This window comes from Micromesistius poutassou (assembly GCF_964030765.1).
Source record: "Micromesistius poutassou genome assembly, chromosome: 5".
Taxonomy (NCBI): domain Eukaryota; kingdom Metazoa; phylum Chordata; class Actinopteri; order Gadiformes; family Gadidae; genus Micromesistius; species Micromesistius poutassou.
Genome location: NC_140275.1, coordinates 7,033,408 through 7,051,874, shown reverse-complemented (window position 1 = coordinate 7,051,874; position 18,467 = coordinate 7,033,408). Strand labels below are relative to the sequence as shown.

The window sequence follows — 18,467 nt, the reverse complement described above, 5'->3', positions numbered from 1 at the left end:
ACTTAAATTAGATTGACAGAAAAAACATACATTTTGTAGTCATTAGCAAAGTTCAGTAACTATATTACAACAATGATATTACAGTACAGTAATGATATTACAGTACAGTAGGGATATAACAATCTCTAGTAGGGTCTAGTCTGATCTCTAGTAAAGTCTAGTCTGGTGTGATCCCTAGTCTAGTCTGATCTCTAGTCTAGTCTAGTCTGGTGTGGTCTAGTCAGAGCTGTAGTCTAGTCAAATCTAATCTGGTCTGGTTTAGTCTGAGCTGTAGTCTAGTCTGAGCTGTAGTCTAGTCTGGTCTAGTCTGATCTCAAGTCTAGTCTGGTGTGGTCTAGTCTGATTTCTAGTGTACTCTAGTCTGGTCTGATCTCTAGTCTAGTTTGATCTCTAGTCTAGTCTGGTGTGGTCTAGTCTGAGCTGTAATCTAGTCTAGTCTAGTCTAGTCTGATCCGGTCTAGTCTGAGCTGTAGTTTAGTCTGGTCTGATCTGAAGTCTGGTCTAGTCTAGTCTAATCTGGTCTGGTCTAGTCTGAGCTCTAGTCTAATCTGGTCTAGTTGGAGCTGTAGTCTAGTTTGATCTCTAGTCTATAGGCTGGTCTGATCTGTATTCTAGTCTGATCTAATCCCAAATCTAGTCTAGTCTGGTCTGATCGCTAGTCTAGTCTGATCTCTAGTCTAGTCTGGTCTGATCGCTAGGTTTTCCTAGGTCAGGTTTTCCCTCATCTTATTACTCCTCAGTCTAGTGTAGTCTAGTCTGGTCCAGTTTAGTCTGATCTTTAGTCTGGTCTAGTCTAGTCTGGTCCAGTTTGGTCTGATCTTTAGTCTGGTCTAGTCTAGTATGGTCTAGTTTGGTCTGATCTTTAGTCTGGTCTAGTCTAGTATGGTCTAGTTTGGTCTGATCTTTAGTCTGGTCTAGTCTAGTCTGGTATTGTTTGGTCTGATCTTTAGTCTGGTCTAGTCTAGTCTTGTCTTGTCTGATGTAGTCCCGTTTAGTCTGATCTCTGGTGTAATCTTGTTGGGTCTGATCTCTAGTCTAGTCAAGGCTGTTCTAGTCGGGTCTAATCAGTAGGCTAGCAGGTCAAGGTCCAAACTTAACCTCTCTCCCCTTACATGGTGAGGGCCAACCCAGTCCCTCTCCTCAGCTCCTGATGTTTAGGACAGAGGAAGAGGTCCCACTGCGAGCCGTACTCAGGACGGCCTCAGAGCTATAGACACTGGGATGCAGAATCACACAGGGGGACTATAGCCAGCAAGTATTGAAGCCCAGTCCTTTATTGAATTTGAGTTTCACCTCCTAGATGAAAGCGTCCCTCTTTCTCCCAGTGGAAATCAGACATGATTGTGTTTTGGTGGCAATGCACCAAAGAGGCTCCACTTTACAGACGATGGCAACCATTCACATTGACAGGCCCAGTAACCACTTTACTTACTGCAATAGCCGAGCATATTTAAGCACCATACAAGAGGATGTTGGCAAGGCTGTGATGCTGAAAAGGCATGATGCAAAACTGAATGCAATAGCCAATCGTCAGTATACAGCTTTATACCAGCGGCTGAGACGTAACAGAGTTAACACACACGTGGATATTATTAATATTATTATATGATGGTATCTCAGGATTTACCAATCAATATCATCATAATCATGTTATTATGTAGATATCAAATCAGATCAAACTATTGTATAAAATAATGTTGTCTAGTATAGAGTTGTGTAGTAGCATACAGTACAGCATATTACAGTAATGGCAAAGAGTTGTGGAGTATAGCCTATAATTGTGCAGTATAGTGTTGCGTAATAATTAGAGAATAGTTCTGCGTAGTATAAAATAGCTTAGCAAGTAAGCTTTCGTATACAAGGAATTTGCTTTGATGTATGGTTGTAGAGATAAAACTGAAAAAAATGAAAGAACGAAGAACATATACGTCTTAAACCGATAATATTGTTTTGAGAAAGATGTGCAGGTCTGTAAATGGCTGAATTGTTGAAATTGGCTGAAAGGGGGTATGGGGAGGGCCAGGGATTGGTTGGGGTGTAGATCATTGTGTAGCATATTATATAACATTAGCCTACATGTTAATGAGATTGGTTCAACATAACATAGTAAAGATCACATTGTGTGACAGGAGTTAAAACTCAGAGAGCAGACAATAACATAACGGCCGGTTGCCTTTTGGTCGTTCCATTACCATTAACACTGGCTGTGCTCTCTGAGTCCTTCCCCCTCATTCTAAACACATCACTAACACATCTCAAGAGCCTCCTATCTGAGATGAGATAAATAAGTTACATATTCTCTTTCAAACAAATAAGGGCGTGTACATTTTCACTCTTTGCCTTCCAACAAAGATCATCAAAGTCAAATACCGTTATCAGTTTCAACACCTATATCAAATAAAGCCCAATCTTTTGGCGTGCAGCTATCTCTATGGACTGTTTTCACGTGATGTGATATCAGCTTTGCTCCCCTGCTAGGCCATCAGCTAGCATGTTCTCCTGCTAGGCTATCCGCTATAACCTGCATATTCTGAATATAAATTGTTCTTCAGTAAGAGTAATTAATGGACTCTATACCCTGGATACCCTGGATATATACTGTATACATATATCCAGGGAATGTATATATATATATATATATATATATATATATATATATATATATATATAGTTTTAAAAGAACAAGACATTAAATAGGAACTGACTGCAGTGGTATCTCTGAGATTAAACTCTCTGTATGTTCACTTCTGTGTAATGGTTATAGATTAAATATCTCTGACATTCAATAAATACATTTGTAAATTAGTAAATGACAATATCGTTATCTGTGGCTGTTGCATGCCTATAAGCCTGTTAAATAATTTTGTCCAATCATCTCAAACTTCTCCTCTCTCCTTTGCTCAAAATATGTACTCTAAAGCAAGAGGGGGGAGGGGAGAGGTGTGGAGAGGAGGGGAGAGGTGGGGAGAGGTGGGGAGAGGAGGGGAGAGGTGGGGAGAGGAGGGGAGAGGTGGGGAGAGGAGGGGAGAGGAGGGGAGAGGATGGGATATGATGAGAGAGGAGGGGAGAGGATGCTTAGATAGTACATTTGGCTTGTTGATTATCTACTTATCTAGGGAAAAGCTTACTTGTTGCTTTAATAGCATATTTAAAATCTTAAATTTGAAGATGGTCACACATTGATCATGTGAGCAAACTAAAGGTAATATCGCCTGTTCGAACTCTCTCTGCATGGAAAGATAACTTCATAGTGCGTGTCTTCCCAGCCTGAGTCAGAACCAGCGAGACCACTACTGAAGAATAAAGTTTATTATCAACTGATAATTTGTCCTTTTCATATATACAGTGTTACAGCCTAAACGTTTCCGAAGACACACAGCTTCAATGTGTGTCAACAATGCAAAGATTGATTGAACGGCACTACAATTATTATTAAACCTAAGAGAAATCACACAGGCACTATTGTGGTTGACGGGTCGCCAAATAAGGAAAACATGGCTACCTGCTCTATTCGTTACTAACCGTTTATAGTAAGTAGAGCTTTTGGTGTCTTTTGGCCTTGTTTGAATGTTTAAACAAACTAAACTGCCTCAAATGTTCATTATTAATACCCTTCTAAACAACCAGCCCTTCTCAGTAGACAGTTACACATGGTTACTTGATTATTGTGACTATCGATCGCAATGCAAATGACAGGATGGGCACACCCCTACTGGCTACCTGAGCCAACTCTGCCCATGCACTCGTTGCGCATTACCGGGATCTCCCACAAGGCTTGGTTATTGCTAAATCTAGCAAGCTATTCATGTGTTTGGGGGAGTGGCTTTGCAGGGAGACGTGTGGTGGGATTTTTTCAGTTGGATACTTTCAAAATCTAGCTGACTCTGGCTGGTATCTCCAAATTGCCTACCCAAATGTGACTGTCTTGGAGTTGAAGAAACCAACCTTGAGATCCACAACAGAACAAAGGTTGTCGAATGAGATTTCCGAAAGCTATGGTTAACCAATCCCAATAATATTTAATATTTGGAAATTTATCAATCATAAAGCAAATAAAGTATGGAAGTAAAGTAAAAATCATCGGATTTTGAAAATAAAAAGCCATTGAATTGAAGCACTGAATATCTATGCATTGAAATAACGTATCTGGATTTTTTGCCACTGAATTAAAGCCATTTAATTTTTAGCTCTGAATATTTATGCATTGAAATAACGTATCAGATTTTTTTTCTTCTGAATTTAACTTAATATTCAAAGTTAAAAAATGCAACAGTCTAAATTCTGATTCATAATGCTATGTACTAATTTCAACTTAAATATTTTCAACGTCCCCAAATTCAACATGCCAAATTCAGCTGCAAAATTCAAGGTACGAAATTCAGCGTTAACATCGGGGGAACCAAGAAAGAGCAATCGATCCCAGATGCTAGATCGTGATCAAGCAAGGAGAGCAAGCGGGAATAATAAGAGCGTCACTTCTTGTTGGATACCTGACTCTGATGCGGGAAGGCATGTGCAGAGCAGGTTTAAGCCATGTCAACGAAAACGGCTGTGATGATGGGTCTTTCTTTCTTGATAGGCTACAAACGTTAATTCTAAACAGCATTTTACACAGTAGCCTATAATAGGAAATGCTCAAAGGTAAATCAACCTGACTGTAGCTTTTTATGGGGAAAGAAGCAACGATGGTGGACCATATCGCCCTATCCATTGAATGGGATTGTAAAATGCCAATCAAATGAAATCAAATGTATTTATTAAGCACGATTAGGTGGGGGGGGGGAGTATTTATGTTTTTGTTATAATGCACACTGGTTTTTTTAACCCTTTTACTTTACTGCAGTTTATGAAATAAACAATGAACTAACGCCTGCCTGTATGTGAAGTGTGTGTGTGTGTGTGTGTGTGTGTGTGTGTGTGTGTGTGTGATTGCAGTGACTTGGCTGGATTTGCATGCAGCGTAAGAGTAATTGTAGTGGGTTAAGAGCCCAATTTATTAGGGCACCAATTTGGGGCGATCCGAGGTCCCTTTGCCTTTTGTTTGGTCTGGGGTCACACTTTTTGGTGGGTCGCAGAATTCGGTGTAACACCCGCTCACTGTCCTTGCTTGTCCGCAATCTAGCATCTAGGATTGATTGCTCTTCCTTGGGTCCTCCGATGTTAACGCTGAATTTCGTATTCAGAAGAAAAAAAATCAGATACGTTATTTCAATGCATAAATATTCAGAGCTAGAAATTCAATGGCTTTAATTCAGTGGAAAAAAATCCAGATACGTTATTTCAATGCATAAATATTCAGTGCTTAAAATTCAATGGCTTTTTATTTTCAAAATCCGATGAGACAGATTTACTTCCATAATAAAGTATCTTGGCTTCTGTTGTTATGTGTGAAGGTAGTTCACATTCCAGATGATAGATGCTGAGTTACGACCAAGCCTTTATCCCTACCTCCGGAACATTCTGCCATTTAGGCCGGGTCATTCGATAGCACTGCACGACTCTTGCCTTTCAAACGGACAGCCATCTTGCCCTGCTGCTTTGAAATTAAACTTGCCATTGTTGTTTTTACCGGCCGTGTCAAGGACAAAGGGCTCGGGCAGAGAGACACACACACATGGCCTGTAACGCAATAGGGCTGGGAATTCTGCTTTAATTTCAATGCTATACTTGATCTCTGGGCTGCATGACTGACCACCTTATTATCTATAGTGACAGGGGCTTATCAATACAGAAGTGGCTGGTCCACAGAACAAAGACAAGGCCTTCATGCAGGATATCCCCCCTGGGCATGGAACACCCAGCCCAGGCCAAGCGGCCACATAACCCTCAGACCGGCTAGGAGGCAGCAGCACAGCTACACTGGAGGTGCGTGGATATCATCCACTATTACCATCACTAGTACAACTATGCAGCTTACATTCCTTGACACACAGCAAGTCACAAGCTGCAAAACAGCTTGTGTAATATAGGACATGAGAAAACAATTGAGCACTTGCGTAAAACCTTCTTTCTTTATATGAAGAAGTCGATCTTCCAGGAGCATTTGATTTGGATTTGATTAATTTTATTGAAAACATATTGAACAATAAACAAACAAAATTGTAAAGCGGAAATGCAATAATGACATGTTCAAAATGAGTAGGAAGAAGGGAAACAGGGACCTCATTACAGAAAAAATCCTAACTGCTCCTCCTAACTTAAGTTAGGGACTGAAAGATAGGAAAAATCCTAACTTCCCATTAAAGAAGCAGTCCCTAACCTGTTGGCCATTTCCTATCTTATCTTAACTTAGGAAATCCTAACTGGTCTGTCAATCCGATTTTTTATTTTTTTTCGGCATCGTCAGGTTATGTCTGTTTCTGAACTCAGAATGTGCATGAGATTGATAGAACGTGTTACTTTTAATGAGGCCCAAGGCTCCTAACCCCTTCATTTACAACCAACTTAATTTGGAGTAACCCACCATTACATTAAGATGAATGAAAACAGTTAACCTATGAACACTTTAGCCTTGGAAATGAACTACATGTCTTAACCCTAGTTTATTTAGCAATAGTGTCTTTCAAAGACAACTAAAATCAATGAAATCAATCATCATTGAATACATTTCAAGTCATAATTAAAGAAAGTAGTTTTGGCTAAATGACTCAGATAAGTTGAAAAGGTAGACAACTACTCATACTACTCTACAACTTGTACTTTTACTTGGATTGTGACTCGGCCTCAGTGCTATAGTGACACTTGGTTGTGACATCACCAGGGGTCTCTGACCCATCAGACAGGTGGGCAGAGTATGGTGGGACACCTTGGGTTTCACAGGTTAACCTCCAACAAAGGATCCCCCAGGCTCCCTGCGCAGGTGTGACCAGTATTTGATTCTTCTCAGCCAGCGTAAATACAGCCAGCACTGCCCAGGTGCACCTTTTGTTTGTGTGGCTTTTGGCAGCAAAGAGCATTTCGTAACCGCAGTGTTTGAGAAGAAAGACACACAGAAGGTGAGGTACTGAGGCGAAGCTGATTACAGAGATAGTACAAGGCAGCAGCACACAACACACCACCACGCTTTTTACCCTTCCCTCTGGTATCCCCCAGGATACAACCACACACACACACACACACACACACACACACACACACACACACACACACACACACACACACACTCATGAATAGTCCACCCACCACCACACTTTAATTCTGCAATTAAAGGCTAACAGCTGTGCCTTTAGATCCTGCATACATTCAGAATAAACGTGTGGTGTCTGTGTATCCTGGGGGAAACCGGAAGGAAGGAAACACTGTGCACAAACAGAAGAAGACTTCTTCATGAGAGCTGAGGTCTATCCATCTCTATAGACAGAACAATCTTAAACATCTTAACTGACTCATCTGAAGCTTAGAAGACCAACTTCATGTATGAATGATACAGTACATTACAGGTCATCTGGTCTTTAATATCTATTAATCGGTTTTGCAGGAAGGTCAGAATGGTGAAGTTGTTTGGGCTTAAATAAAGATATAGCCTTACGTCATCCACAAAGCAATGATACGAAATGCACCAAAAATGGCCCAGGAGAACAAAAGTATGTGGAAGGAAAACAGGACAGGACCTATAACTGACCCCTGTGGAACACCCCATGACTGAGGAAAAGATTAAATACAATACAAATAGAAATAGCAAACTCACCAATAGCCACTGAAAACATCAAAACATAATTATTACAGAGGTAAGAGGAGAACCACTGCAGGGAAGTCCCTGATACGATGACCCAGTCCTGCAGCCTTTTAATTAGGATGGCGTAATAGTGTAAAATGCTGCAATTAGATTGAGCATTACCAGGGACGAAAGCATGAGATACCTAGCATCAAAACACACAAAAGCAGCCAGCTTCAGCCTCACATTCAACCTACCATTTAGCATATTTAGCTTACAACTGCAGCAAGTAGGCGACTCAAGCAGGTGTCTGCAAGATCAAAGCAACCTTGTGGCATGGTCTCAGGTCTCTCAAATCAAAGGCACAACCATAACACGGCTGTCCACATACAGTTCATGTTGCGGATTACTGATTGGTGAATTGACAAGCAAGATGATGCTGAAGATGAAGCTGTTCCAAGCAACAGCTATCAAGCTTCAATTTTAATTCTAATAAAAGTTGAACAAAGTGTTGCTCTCCTTTCAAGAAGTTCTTTACACTCCAATAGTATTAAAAAAGTAATAGGTGTAACAATAAAAAATACTTTTTTATTAGTTATCTATCATCCACAGATTTGCGCATCATACATTGATTTGTTGGCAGTGTTTGATACATTGCCATCTAGTGTACATTTGGTGTACTGACACCTTGTTGTGTAGGTTTTGCAGACATGAATTGAAGACTTTGCAATATTGTTGCATTCAGTGTGTGTGAATGACTAGGACAAATCAAACAGAAGCATGTTGAGGCCTTTGCAAAAAACATCATCACGATAAGTGAGTGCTCCAATGTGGGGCCTTTTTTCAACAGAGTGGGACTTGACGGAAAATCAAGGTATTCCAGCAGAGGAAGCAAGTTAGCCAAGGAATGTTGCAGAGTGTGTCAGGTGATATATAATAAGGATTATTCCACATCCTTTCTCACTCAACGTTCCATAATATAAAAGTATTTGTTATAGAGTGAATATGTAAAATAAATCTACAACATGAAGAGCATATCATTTGAATTATTGATTGCTGGACATCTGATCAAATGTTACACGCTTGTTCACGTTAAAAGTGCCTGGCTACTGTCTTCCACCTTCAGCTCAACTGTTCACATTAGACATTTCTTCTTAATTATTATTATGATCATAGATTGCTGGTCTTTTACCGTTTTTGGTCAAATGATTAATATAATTTCAATCATCTGTTTTCATAAACATTGTAGAAGAGGATTTCGCCTTTGTCCTTGCTATGGTAGGCCTGTGTGTCACCCTACAACTGGCATAGCCTGTGGAAATGTAAAGATGTTGAGCAAATTTTGCTCACTTCCTTTAGATGTGTGAATTTGAATCAAGGAGAGTCAGTAATTATCTGTAGCAGCTAGATAGAGTCACACTCATTCATCAAACAACATTATTTAATAATAGTAATCATAAGTTATTAAAAATAAAATAATAATATTAATAATAACTAGAAAATGCATTTTCTGCTGAAAATGCGGTGAGTGCTGTAGTGCAAAGTGAGGTTGAAAATATGTTTTAATAAAGACACAGTTTAAGATGTAAAGAAATGTTAAAGGTCCCATGGCATGAATTTTTCATTTCATGAGGTTTTCTAACATTAATATGAGTTCCCCTAGCCTGCCTATGGTCCCCCAGTAGCTAAAAATGGTGTTAGGTGTAAAACGAGCAGTAGGTATCTTGCACCGCCTTTGAAAAAATGAACGCTCAAACGTGCAGATTTGGGATCTGGCCCCATATGTCGTCATATGGGGCCAAGTTACCTCCCCTTTCTCTGCTTGGCCCGCCCAGAGAATTTGGCCCACCAATGAGACAATGAGCTAGGACTGTGCGAGCGCCACATGTGTGTGTGAATACACACACTGTAACGCAAGTGTTCTGTATTTTGGATAACCGTTCTGCTGTTGGTGTTATGGCGCATAACACGCAACACAATAACGCCAGCTTGCATAAAGCTCCCATTTGGTGAAAAGACTAGACTGCGTCGGGTTCTCTGAGGTCTCTGGTATTTCCACAACGAGATTCATAGTGGGGGTTATCTCGGCCATGGTTGAGAAGGAATTGGGAACCGTGACATGGAGGAGAAAAATATTGTTGCCCAGTATTGTCCGCCGGAGCCCTTCTGCCCGCTGAACGCTACCCGTTGCCCGGGGTTGTCTACGGAGCAATGGGCTCCGGCGGGCAGCGGGGCTCGGGGCGGGAGACAACCCCGGGCAATAATCGTGGGCAACAATCCCTTTCTCCTCCATTTCATGGTTCAGTCCGTATTTAATATTGACGTGGAAGTGACCAGAGGCGTCTGAGAACCCGACGCAGTCGTTTGAGATTCATAATATCAACCAGAGGCGCAAACAGCTTTTGACCATGATAATATATATTATATTATATAGATATCTAAATATAATATGATATTATTTAGATATAGAGCTCCAGGACTCCCGCCGGAGCACCCGGAGTGTTCAGTGTTCCACTGTAAACATTAGCGCATGGTACCGTGGCCACAAGCTGCTCAGGGCCACACCCCCACCCTCCACCTTGACTCGCCTCTAAAAACGGCACGTTTGTGGAGAGCTCATTGTGGGACTGGCTCGTAGTGGCTGTAACTCTGCAACAAGGCTGAATTTCTTGAACATCTTCAAGTACTGTATTAGGGGCCCACTAACACCTATATTAAAGCATCCATAAAATAGCATGCACTGGGACCTTTATATGGCTTAAATCAAATGAAGGGATTTGAATAAAAGTTCAAAAGTCTAAATGGAGTAAACAATGTAAACATGCACACCATTTAAATGTAAATGGTTGAAAACAAATAAAGTGACAGCTGAATTAAAAGCACAAAGCATTGCTAAAAATGGAGAAATGTAAAATGAATTGAACTAAAGGTCAAATGTATTGCCAAATGTACTGCTGAAAAATCTGAAAGGTCAAATGTATTGCAGTGCACAGTGCACCTGGAAGCTGAAATTGAAAACTGACTGACGCTGAATTACGTTACCTGTAGAAGCAAAGTGCTGAAATACATTGTTACAAAAGCTGGATGTGATACTGTAATACTGTCAAAGCTGAAGGTAGTAGTAGTAGTAGTAGTAGTAGTAGTAGTAGTACAAACAATATGCCTTATTGATTGATGTTTGTAGAAAGAATTTTAATAATCCCGCTAGTTGTTTTTTTTTAACCAGCCGAAATTGTATAGCCTACTCGCCTAATGTTAATTTTTCCAGCCTAACGTTATTAAAAGTAGTTCAATTGGGCGGGAAACTGCCCAATCTGGCAACACTGCCTGCACGTCCTCGCGCGCAACCTCAGCATAAATCAATGAGACCAACTGAAAACAAGCCGACATGGAACTTAAACTGTGATTTTGAAAAAAGTATGAAGGTAATCGAAATTCTGTTTTCAGATTATTGAAGATACAAGTGTGTTGATTTGTTAAACCTTTGTTAACGATAAAATATTGACCAAGTTACGAAGTCCAAGTTACGAAGTGTCAGAGAATGGGCGAACGGCTCCACCGTCCTCCTATTGACTTCCATTGTAAAAAATAATATTTTAAAAGTAGAATATCTTAAGTATAAAATATTTTAAAAATCTGAAAAGAAGCGTGCGATTCCAAGCTAATCTGAACATTTTAAAATTGGAATGGAGTCTCTAGGTGAAAAATTGAGGAAGGAGATTGGTCCCACAGTTTGTAGAGAATAATAAAGAAGAAAGAAAGAATAAAACTTAAGAAGAACAATATTTGAGCCCTGCATGCAGCACTCACCTAATAATGAATATATTTTACTCACAGTCAATATTCCATTGCGATTGTTCTCCTCTCTCTCTGCCAGAGCTTTCAGGAAATTGTCTTTCAGTTCTTTTCCTGCACTTGCCAGTGTCCTGGAAAATACAAGATTGAAACCATTTTTTTTCATATAGTCTTTGAGTTGGAAGTCTTTATAGACAACCCATAGACTTCTTGTCCAATCTCTGCTCTATTAAAGAATAAACATTTTGAATGTCTCCCAAAAATACATATACACAATACAGTACAAATCCACAACACATTATTAATCTAATTATATAACAAAGTGGGTAAAGAAGTACTACAAATTCGGGAGGAATGTAAGCATCAAGAACACTCAAGGTTTGGATGGAAGTTGGTCAACACTGGGGTTATAGAGAACATTGTACAAGATCTGCTTTCCAGATCACACAGCTTCTCAAACATGATCCAAGGTGTTTTCTAACTATTCGCTGGCGGCCCGACGTGTCCGATGAACGGTATCAGGATGGAATGATAGATCATATTATGACAGCTTTCTACTCCCATTCTTCAGCGTCTCTATGGAAACATGGTTCTGGGGCTTGCTGGAAATCTGTACACCTGACAAAACACAAGCACCAGAGGTTCCTAAAGCCAACAGCACCAAAGGCCCTCGGCAAGAGTTAACACTGGGCAAACAATCCGTCAGGTCAAGAGAGATAGTGAACCTACAGTATTGACACGGGCAGTAAACATGCCTACACAAAGTTAAAAGATAGTAAACATGTTTGCATGGACAGTAAAAATGGTAACATGGATATGTTAAAGACAGTTATATAGACATATCGATATATACATCTAGAGATGTATGGGTCATGCCAATATGACAGGAAAGGAAATGTGAAATCCAATTAATATTAATAAAGTAATATGGATTACTTTATTAAAGCCATTTCCTAATTCCAAAACAGTATCAGCTGTTGAGGCAGTAGCAAAATTAATAACAATAAACTGAATTGTTCTTTTTTATGTCAGGCATTGTTGGATCAATGTGTAGTGTATAGTGTGGATATGAGCGATCAAGGGGAAAAGGTCATGTTTATTGTCAGTTAAAACATATTTTACTGACTTTGATTTCCCTTTGGATGCATGTACCACATGGCTAGCTGCAGGTTGTTCATCAGTAAATCAGGAAAATAGGCCACATATTATTCTTAACATATTATTATTATTATTATTATTATTATGAATAAATCTCTATATGTCCGCTGAGAGGAGAGGTGGAGGAAGGAGTTTTAACACGAGGCAGGGGTCTCAGGGGAATCTGATGCCAAACAGATGTTCCTCAGAAACGTCACGTTTTAATTAGTATCTCTGCATTCCTCGTCACAGGAAGGCCTTACGGTGGGATTGACATCAAATGGGCTTTTTAACAATTACTGGGGAACCACCATGCCGCTCTGCTGTTTTCTAATATCAGACTGCTTAGTGTAAAAAAAATCCTGAAAGGTGGATGAGCTGATCATCAAGATTGTGATTTGTACACACTATGCATTAGAAGTAGTACTCTAGTTGAGGAAATAGTAGAGGCTGATGATTTCCATTCAAGAACTGAGTTTTAGAATGAGCCTCAGTTGGTTATGAACATATATTCATATAATTTCACATGGTTGGAAACAGACAATAAATGCACCTTCCAAACACACATGCCTTAACCAATGTTTCTACATTCCTTATTTTCAGAACACATGATGATGGGTCATACAGTTGATGTGTAAAAAGTAATTTCAGTGAATTAAACAACATGACATCCAAATTAAATTAATCAAATATTTGGTTGAATTAGCAGGCAGATTGTCTTCTAAAAATATATTTCACAACATCCAATTTTCAAACAATGTGATAAACAATGTGTGTTTAATGGAGACATTAAACATATTTCAGATTCTCCCTTTGTCATCAAATGTTTTAAAATCCCGACCAGTAAGGTTCTGTCCCAATCTTTTAGTAAATAACACTAAAACACCACAGCCATACATTACCTTCCTGTGGCAGATTAAGGCCTTTGTGTTGATAGCTAGAGCTGTTAACCTGCTCAGTATTATCAAGAGGCTCATTTGAACCAGTGACCAAGTAGACACAAGCTACTTTCTATTTTCCCTCCTAATAAAATCACTATATCTGTTTCACACCTGCTATGGGGGTGTAATTCTTACTGTGTCCTTTTCACTGTAGTGTGTAATGGTGAGGGTTAGACTGCACTCACACACAGAGCACCGATTCAACTGGCAAACATGTTTAAAACAGCAAGTGTTTTGGCTCTGTGCCATGCTTTAAATTACAATAATAGGGAACTGGATCTGAATGCGAAAATATAGCAGTTCCAATGTTATTTATACTGCTCCTTTGGCCTGTGCCCCATAATGAAAGTCTTAGAGGATCCCACTGCGGGAAAACTGCCGGGGCAGCACATATTTGCGGGGCTGGGGGCTTGAGGATGGAGGGCTGGGTGGTGGTGGGGGAGGGGTGTTGGGGTGGGGCTGTGAGGGCTGAGTGGTGGGCTGGATGGTGGTGGTCGGGGGGGGGGGGGGGGTGGGGGTTGCTGTGAGTGAAGGACAGCTGCAGGATGCTCGAGAGGGGGGGGGGGGTAGGGCCTAAAGTAAACACAGGTGTTCAGGAGGCAAGTGATCAGTAGCTGAGGAAACCCACAGTCACGCTCTCAGGCCGAGGAACACCTCCACTACCAAACCCTAACAAACTGCTCCCTTCCTTCCATTCATTTCTTATCAACAACAACAAGAGTCTGGCTATTACATCTGGGCTTATTAGTGACTAATGAGCCGATGTGAGGCTCTGTTTCCTCACATAGTCGTGTGTTTGTCTTGTGGTCGGGGCAGGTGGGCTTGAGGTTGGTAGAGAAATGAAGGGTAATGGCTATCAGCTGGGCTTATTAGCATCTCCATTAACAAGATTAACGTTCTGTATCAGCTAAACCCTGCCGCTGAAATTCTACACATTAGCTTTCCGGAGGGCTTGAAGAAACCGTGCGATGGTCAACACGCACTATAACAGTGTCAGGATGCAGGGCCGTTCCCTGAGTGCTAAAGCCAGTATGAGTGTGTGGTGCATTGGCCTGCTTTGCTGGGGGTGATCTGAGCAGGGAACTATCCAGTGTGTTTATGGACATATAAACAAAGAATTACAGGGAGGCCTCCTTCCTTCACTTTGGCCCCTAAAATGATGCTCTAAACTATTTATATAGCAAATGGCTTCCAAGTGTCCCTGGTGATAGTCAGACTGTCGTCTGTTCACTGCCTGCTATACTTCAGAATATAGTCTGGTCCACTCGTGGGATTGGGGGACGTGCTTTACTCAGAACTGCTTTGGGAAAAAACACACTGTCCGGCTAGGACCTTGTGGATGGCTGAAGGCTAACTGCTAGCTCAAATATGGCTAGCTGCTAGCTCACAGGCGGCTAGCAATGGCATAGGGCATAGGGACAATTCCTTTCACAAACAAGGTGGACTGTTGAACCATGGCAGTTTGGTATTCACTCACTTTCACTAAAATGATTGTAGTTGTAGTTTAGTTCTACTTTATAAATATATTGATGTATATCTAATTTGCGTTCATATTTTTTAAAGATAAAAACTAACCAATCCAGCTACAATCAATGGGATTCCATAACAAAGTTAATGGAGGGATGAACACACATTCCTATCTGCATATTGTTGCAAATCAATATTCAGCAGGGTGCTGTGAAATCCAGGAATATGGAGACACTAATTAAAACGGGATGTTTCTGAGGGACATCTGTTTGGCATCACATTTCCTCCAGAAATGTCTTTGCTGGTAGCCGATGTTTGACTTTGAAATAATTGATCTAATTGCAGAGGCGGATAAACTGAATGAAACCTGCCAACGGTGTGGCAGATGTTACCTTTCAATTCTACACGACTTCTGGACAACCGACAGTTATTGTACCAGAATATTTTTCCTTCAAAAGTTCTTGGGAAAATGAATCTGATGGAAAATATTATTTTGGGCTTGTAGGCATGGGAAATTCCACCCAGCGTGATAATTTTTTTATTTTGAGTTGTTTTAATCCTCTGTCACCTCTGATTACAATGAAGTGAGGGTTTCACTTTCACACTGTTGTGCACGGGAGATTTCACCTGCACCCTCACTGTGCCTGGGGGCCCCCCGCCCCGTGGCCGCATGGTATCCAACGACACATTCAATCCATGTTGTATAGTTATTTATAACCCAACACAGACTCCTGCATTGTCTCGGCACAACTGCTGCATAAAAAGAATATTATGTGCTGAAATCAATCCTGCTTCTACCTGTCATGTATTGGCATGGAAGCTGTTCCACTGGAATCAAACATCTACTGGGACAGAGGTGGAACTGCATATCCTGTATATCCATGTCTGGTCAGTTTCTTAATCAGCCTACATTCAAATCCATGGTTTAGACCAGAATAGAGGAGGTTAGCCCTGGTTTAGACCAGAATAGAGGAGGTTAGCCCTGGTTTAGACCAGAAAAGAGGAGGTGGGCTGGGCTGTGGGTGAGAAGGAGGTGGGCTGTGGCTGAGGAGGTGGGCTCAGGGTGATGAGAAGGCTGGCCGTTGGTGAGGAGGAGGTGGGCTGTGGGTGAGGAGGAGGTGGGCTGTGGGTGAGGAGGAGGTGGGCTGTGGGTCAGAAGGATTAAGTGGGTAAGGTTATTCACCTACTTCTGCTTCTAATGTGTTCATACACTTTCTTTAGTGTATGAACTATCTAGTGTAACGACTACTAGTTTTATCAACTTTGAATGCAGTGTATTCGTACACCGTTGGATTGAACACCGGTAAGAGGCCCGAAGTAAACCTTGTCACACAAAGACAGAGTGGTTAACAGCTTCTTGACGGCCCTTCCCTTTTACAAATCACTACAGCTCACAAAGTGTGCCATTCATTCCATCTGATATATTTATGGATTGAGTTTCACTGGGACCCAGGGAGCATCAGCTTTTTGTTTAGCCTTTTGTAATGCTCAGGTTTAATTTCTCAGCCCTGAGCTACACCTGGGCTGACACAGGGCTACAACAGGGCTAACACAAGGCTAAAGCAGGGCTACACCAGGGCTGACATAGGGCTATAGCAGGGCTACAACAGGGCTACAGCAGGACTACAACAGGGTTATAGCAGGGCTACAACAGGGCTACACCAGGGCTATAGAAGGGCTACAACAGGGCTATAGCAGGGCTACAACAGGGCTACAGTAGGGCTATAGCAGGGCTACAACAGTGCTATCAGCACTGTGCTATCAGCATTCCCCTGGTATTTTATTACCACAGGTGCAGGGATGCACGCTAGCTGCTCAGGCTAATGGGAAGTAGCTCTATTTATACATCTGCAGACACTAAAGAGCCCAGGGTGGTGGGGGGGGGGGGGGGGGGGGGGGAGACAGAGCGCAGAGCAAACACCGCAATGGGGGAGTCATGGGAGGAGGGGTCCTGGGAGGAGAAGCTGCCAGCTACAAGCTGACAGCTCTGCAGGCACTACAGCCTTCAGCGGCCCCCGACACACACACGCAGTCACTCACACACACACACACATTCACACACACATTAACACACATCTTTAGCTTTATTTTGAAGAGAAATGATGGCAGTGTTCTCAGAGGGTTGAATACTGAGAACACGGCTCCCAGTAACACCACCAACCTACTGGGGCTTGGGGCCCAGCTAGCCCCAAGCCAAGTAGCCTAGCTGCCATTATAGCCAAGTAGCCTAGCTGCTATAGCCAAGTCTCCCCTAACCAAGTGACCTTATTATCATATGAGCCAAGTGGCCTGCGGACAGGGCAGGGTTGGGTGGTGCTGGGAGGACAGGGCACTGTTGGTGGTGTTGGATGGAACAGGGCGGTATGGGTGGTGCCAGGCCGACAGGGCAGGGTTGGGTGGTGTTGAGAGGACAGGGATGTGGTGGGTGGTGTTGGGGGACAGGGAGGTGGTGGGTGGTGTTGGGGGGACAGGGAGGTGTTGGGTGGTGTTTGGGGGACAGGGAGGTGGTGGGTGGTGTTGGGGGGACAGGGAGGTGGTGGGTGGTGTTGGGAGGACAGGGAGGTGTTGGGTGGTGTTTGGGGAGGATGAAAGGTTGCAGGTGTTCCAGGCTCCCATTTCATCAGAGACGTGTGTGTGTGTGTGTGTGTGTGTGTGTGTGTGTGTGTGTGTGTGTGTGTGTGTGTGTGTGTGTGTGTGTGTGTGTGTGTGTGTGTGCGTTTGTGTGTGTGTGTGTGTGTGTGTGTGTGTGTGTGTGTGTGTGTGTTTGTGTGCGTGTGTGTGCATGTGCGTGTGTGTGTTTATGTGTGTGAGGGGTTTTTATTTTATCAAGGGGAATAACAGGAAGCCCATAGTTTGTAAGATCTGATTTGAGACCGAGAAGCAAAATGTACTCAAACAAAGATGATAATTTCAAAGAAAGCTTTGAAATTAAACAAAAGAAAAAAACATGAATTAATTCAAAGGAATACGCAAAAAACAAGAATTACTTTATCAATTCTCATGTTGGTCCAGAAGTTTCCCACTTTAGAAAGCACCTATATTGTAGGAATAGTTGGAACATGGAAGGTTTCCTGATGCCAACGCTCCTTTAATGCAACACCATGTCCCCACAGGTCCATTCACAGGTGGGTCCATTTCATAGACATGTCTATGAAATATTAATAGTGCGGTAGACAGCCGTCCTTCAAAAATAAACATGTCACAGTCCACTCCTCGGTTCCCCCATCAGACAGAGGTCCTCTTCAGATGGTTAGAGATGGAGATGGAGCTCCTGGGCTCTCCAGGCCTTGGGAGAGGGCCTGTGAGAGTACTGCTAGAGGACCTGGTAGAGGCCAGGGACCTGGTGTTTTCTGCTTCACTCACCGGTGCTGGTTCCTGAGCGATGGAGAAACTTTGTGGGACTGAAACTCCTCCCGCGTGAGAATGGTGCCCCATTGGCCTAACTCCACCAGCTGCCTGGCCAGCTCTTCATC

General features: G+C 42.0%; 1 protein-coding gene across 1 annotated transcript in view; it reads right to left on the bottom strand.

The window, feature by feature from the left end:
- The window catches only part of cfap299 (cilia and flagella associated protein 299), a gene marked incomplete at both ends in the record, with an annotated part of 38,711 nt that overhangs the window by 15,171 nt on the left and 5,073 nt on the right, over nucleotides 1–18,467 (bottom strand). Inside the window, 2 exons of the mRNA XM_084467759.1 lie at nucleotides 11,490–11,580; nucleotides 18,358–18,467. Coding sequence (XP_084323885.1) covers nucleotides 11,490–11,580; nucleotides 18,358–18,467 — 201 coding nt within the window. The remainder of the gene's footprint in view (nucleotides 1–11,489; nucleotides 11,581–18,357) is intronic.